The 4,781-nt window shown below is 39.6% G+C and overlaps 1 protein-coding gene across 2 annotated transcripts in view; it reads left to right on the top strand.

The window, feature by feature from the left end:
- The first annotated feature begins 349 nt into the window (after nt 1-349).
- dtnbp1b (dystrobrevin binding protein 1b) overlaps nt 350-4,781 on the top strand; it is a 32,635-nt gene continuing 28,203 nt past the window's right edge. Inside the window, exon 1 of one of the 2 annotated variants that reach the window (XM_027171553.2) lies at nt 350-634. In XM_027171553.2, the coding sequence (XP_027027354.1) occupies nt 595-634 (40 nt within the window). In that variant the 5' untranslated portion in view covers nt 350-594. The remainder of the gene's footprint in view (nt 635-4,781) is intronic. The other variant, XM_027171552.2, reaches the window with a different exon arrangement.

Raw genomic sequence — 4,781 nt, 5'->3', positions numbered from 1 at the left:
CTGGTGTCGCAGCACATCTTCCTCATGGTTGGCTGTATTGTGTGTTCAGAGAGAGGTTGTACAGAGAGTGTGTATTTTACACCATCTTGTGTAAACTCTAAGGACTCTAAGAACTTGACACATTTAGGAAATGTTAGTCTCTCTCTCTCTTTCTCTCTCTCTCTCTCTCTCTCTCTCTCTCTCTCTCTCTCTCTCTCTCTCTCTCTCTCTTTCTCTCTCTCTCTGGACTTCTCTTCTGTTTCCTTGTCTCTTTTCTCTCCCTCCACTCCTCCCATATCTCACCCCCAGTCCCCCCATTAGATCATCCTGAGTGGTATGTTCCCAGCTACTACACATTCTTAGGTTTGCCTCCCAGTCCACTGAACACTTCACACACACATTTAGACACAGCATCTCTGACAGCACCTCGCCTCACGCTGCAGCATCGCTTCCTGGCGGAAGGCGTGTGTGTGTGTGTGTGTGTGTGTGTGACGGTCAGCGTGTGTGTGTGTGTGTGTCAGGATGAGCGGCAGCAGAGTCGTGCTGTGAGCTGTGTGAGTGGATTCCCTGCGCATCCCATCACTGAAAGCTCGGCGTGCTTCATCTTCCAGCCGCATGTCTTCTCCACGATCCAGCAGCAGCAAGAGGAATTCCTGTAAGTGTCTCCTCCGTGTGACTTGTGTCTCAGCAGAACACGTGTGTGTGTGTGTGTGTGGGTGTGAACTTGGGCTTGTGTGTAGAGATAAAGCAATCTTTGGGTGTGATAGATGTGTGTGTGTGTGAGGATTGAGACTGCAGTTTAATAGCTACTTGCGATGCTTTAAGCATTTTAATTTCCTCATGATCAGTGACATCACCGCATTCTCTGAAGGCTTGTGTCGATTTATGATAAAAACGTGAAAAATAGTTCACTTGCCTAAAAGGAATATTTACAGGCAAACCTTTTGAACCCTGAGTTTCTAGCTAGTCACTCTGTCATTACTCTGTCATTATGACAAAGGAAGTTGTGGGTCAGTTACAGTATTTGGCTTTGTTTTTTAATATAAAGTGACAGCATGACAGCCTGTGACAGTATTATGTCATGCTTATGTCACTGGATGGAAACTTGGGTGTGACTTGACACGCCTATGTAATTTGACAACAGCTGTCATGACATGGTTATAGTTATGGACATCTCATAACCGGGCATAACACTAACTGTCATGACATAACAGGGCATGACACTCTTGTGTCATGACACTCGTATGTTATAGGATGTAAACTGTCATGACATCTCATAACTGGTCGGGACACTTGTATATCATGACATGCGTATGTTATAAGATGTAAACTGGCATGACATAATAGTGCATGACACTTGAATGTTATGTAAATTATTATAGGATGTAAATTGTCATGACAACTTGTGACAAGCAATACCATGACACTTTGGAAAAAAACTGACAGAGATTCATGACAGAGTGTAACATTACATTAATATAACTGGATTGAAATGTAATGACATCTTATGAAAGGTTATAATTTGGCATTTCTTTTCTTCCTAAACACAAAATACCATGATAACCAATGAGGTTATGGCATAACACTAATATCACTGGACATAAAATGTGATGATGCCATGTGACAGGTCATGACAAGATTCTTAGGTGACTGGTCATACAAATTATAACATGTTATGACTGTAATGACACTGTTTAAGACATGATCATCATAAAAATGCCATGACAACTTGTGACATTACATATATTTCACTGGACTTAATAGTCCATGACAGATTAAGACATGACATTCCTATTTGACTGGATGACAACTGTCATGACAACTTATAACATATCAAGACAGCTCTTAGCAAAGGAATTTATCATGCTTGTAACCTGGTATGACATGTAACTGGACGTGATGTGTTATGACTACTCATGACGTTTTATGGCACAACATTCTTATATGACTGGAATGTAAACTGTACTACAAACTCATGACAGTGTAGGACATGACAGTCATATCACTGGGTATGAAATGACCCTCACAGGACTGTTATGACAACTCATAGCAGGGTGTGACATGACACTTATAACATAGTATTGCATATCACTGGTCGTGAACTGTAATGATAGCTCATGACAGCTTATATCTAGACATTTTGTGACATTCTAAGAAGACTGGACATGGTGGCTCATAACAGGTTATAACATGACAATTTTATATAGCATAACCGGATGTAAACAATCATGAACAGTCTCATGGCAGGAGTATGACAATCTCCCAGGATGTGGTTATATCAGTGTTATGAATAGGATAGTTAGCTTCATCATCCATAAGTGTGAGTGATCGTGAAAGAAGGGAGCTTGTCATTGTCTCTGATAAATTATTACCGTGATGCGTCTTCTTTCTAACGCACACGCTTTGCTAAGTTTATTCAGATTCGTGTTAAATATTAATAACATTATAGCTATCGGACAGCAGCGTTTCTCATCATGTGCACAACACAGATAAAGAGTGGGTTCAGAGTCATCTGTTGTGCTTGTTCTCTTTCTTTGTCTCTCTTTTTGCTCTCCTGCCGTCTCGGTCTCCTACGTTACACTGTGTTCTTCACACCGTAATTATTTCACAGTGCTGACAGCGGGGGGGCATGAATTTCGCTCAGAGGCTGGTAATTTGTTCTCGCACACAAACGAGAAATGTCTGTGGAGTCTGTGGAGAAATGAACGGAAGTGATGTTTATTAAAACTACTTAAACGATCAGCGGTAAGGACAAAACATGTGTGTATGCAAAAGGGAAAAAAGTTTTTCTTTTTCATTTCCACTAAGAAAGAATGACCTTAAGGAGATCATAGTGAATTCATCAGTTTAATGCATATGCTTCTGACCAATCAGAACAGAGATTTCCATTCGACTAGATACATTTAAAAATTGTGCTTCTTTTATCATTTTTATGCTATTTACTGTATTTGTGCTAATGCCAATACGATCTTTATCTTTATCTTAAAAGCAGAAAAAGACAGAATGCCGGAGATGAGCTTGTCAGCCACGCTAGCTGATGCTGCGCTAATCACGGCAGACATTTTCCTTAAAATAAAACTAGACATTAAACTAAACATTTAAATGTCAAAAGTCCTTGTTATATTTACATAATGTACGTTATGTTTAGTCTAAAAGACTTCGCAGCATCACTGCACTCTAACGTCTAACTTGCTAGCAAAAAATAAAAGGCTAATTTTTAAAAGTGATACATTAAAAAGTATATAACTCTTTAGCTACGACAAAGAACTGAAAGCTCGACTGAGCTGCTGGAAGAAAAGTTTCTGATTTACTTCCATCTCATAATAAATACTTCATCACAGTTTACCCTTTTTAGCTCGCAGTATTTTTGGTTATAGAAAAATGTGTAACACAGGTCCGTAGCTAGCCTATTGAAGGTGGTGGTGGGTGGGTGGGGTCTTTTTTTCAACAAGTGGACCTTTTGGCGGTTTTTCTCCTCCTTTTGTATTTAATTATGAGCTTCGAATACTTCATTTTTTGTGACCTTTTATGCACTAATTTGTGCTGGATTAGCTTGTCTGCTGGTATCTTAATGTAAGCTTCCTCATGTACCACCTTTGTCAGTCCATACACAGTTCATAAGTTTAAAGCCCACACTAACAACAGGATAGATTTAATGAACTTTACCGAAGTATAAATAATAATTATTTTCATCATCATTTCTTGACTCTCTTTCAATGCCTCTTTGCTTGTTGCTGTATTTGTCTTGACACATAATCACATTAAAAAAAAAAACAACGACTTAAATTCTGGATCTTTGGCAGTGAGGGGGGGTGGGTGGGTTGGGTAATTCGAACCACCCGAACCCCCCCTGCCGGGCTTGTAATATACTGTATGTTTAGTTAACTGCTGGCTATCATAGTGATCAGTGTGTCTGGTCAGAGTGTGTTTTGGCTGGTTTGTGTATGTGCGTGTATGTTGTTGCCATAGAAACAACTCATTTCAGGGACTGACGAGACGAACAGCTTTGAATCTCTGATGTGCCGTCTGGTTATTACAGTAATTCAGACACACTATTAAACATACTAGTGTTTGAAGGAGGATATGAACATGACATACACATGATTGTTTTGCACAGATGGTGTCTTTTTTAGTTAACGGTGTCAACATCAGGACATGAGACAGCGGCTTGTTTTGGTAGAAAGTAGAGTACTGAGATAATAATATAAGAAGCTGACTGTGATCTGTTAGTTATTGTTATAGTGACAGGGAATTATCCGAAATAGGGCTCCGGCCCTCTCGGTAGCATGGAGAGGGTATAGATTAAAGTTTTTAGCATGTACTTGAAGTTTGATGGACAGTAGGGGTCAAACTCATGGTCGCGTGTCACAGAAATAACACAGACGTAAAGTTTCTCTCGATCTCTTCATGTCAAATGATTTTTTAGATGGAGGATGAGTTAACCGTCCATGTTAAGGTAAAGTAATGAGATAATCTTATTTTTAATGAAGTCCTCATTGATGAGATTAGGTCTAAATGTAGGTTGTTAGCATAGTGAGTAGCTTAGTTAGATAATCGGTTTAAAATCAGTTCCTCCAGGATTTCACAATTTTGCAATCACAGACATGAACTTAGGATCAAAGATATTCAGTGAAGTTTCTTTTCTAAATATCTACAGATTCCATGCGGATTTGGTACAAGATTTGTCATGTGATGTCATCACAATGGGCCTTCGGTCGAAGCTCTCTTCCATTAATGTGTGTGGAACATGAGCACAGCTCTGGTGGAAAGTCAGAACACACGTGTCTTCACTGCTCAGAGAG

Source organism: Tachysurus fulvidraco, chromosome 7 (assembly GCF_022655615.1).
Source record: "Tachysurus fulvidraco isolate hzauxx_2018 chromosome 7, HZAU_PFXX_2.0, whole genome shotgun sequence".
NCBI lineage: Eukaryota > Metazoa > Chordata > Actinopteri > Siluriformes > Bagridae > Tachysurus > Tachysurus fulvidraco.
Note: the sequence above shows the minus strand (reverse complement) of the source record. Positions and strands in the feature narration are given on the sequence as shown.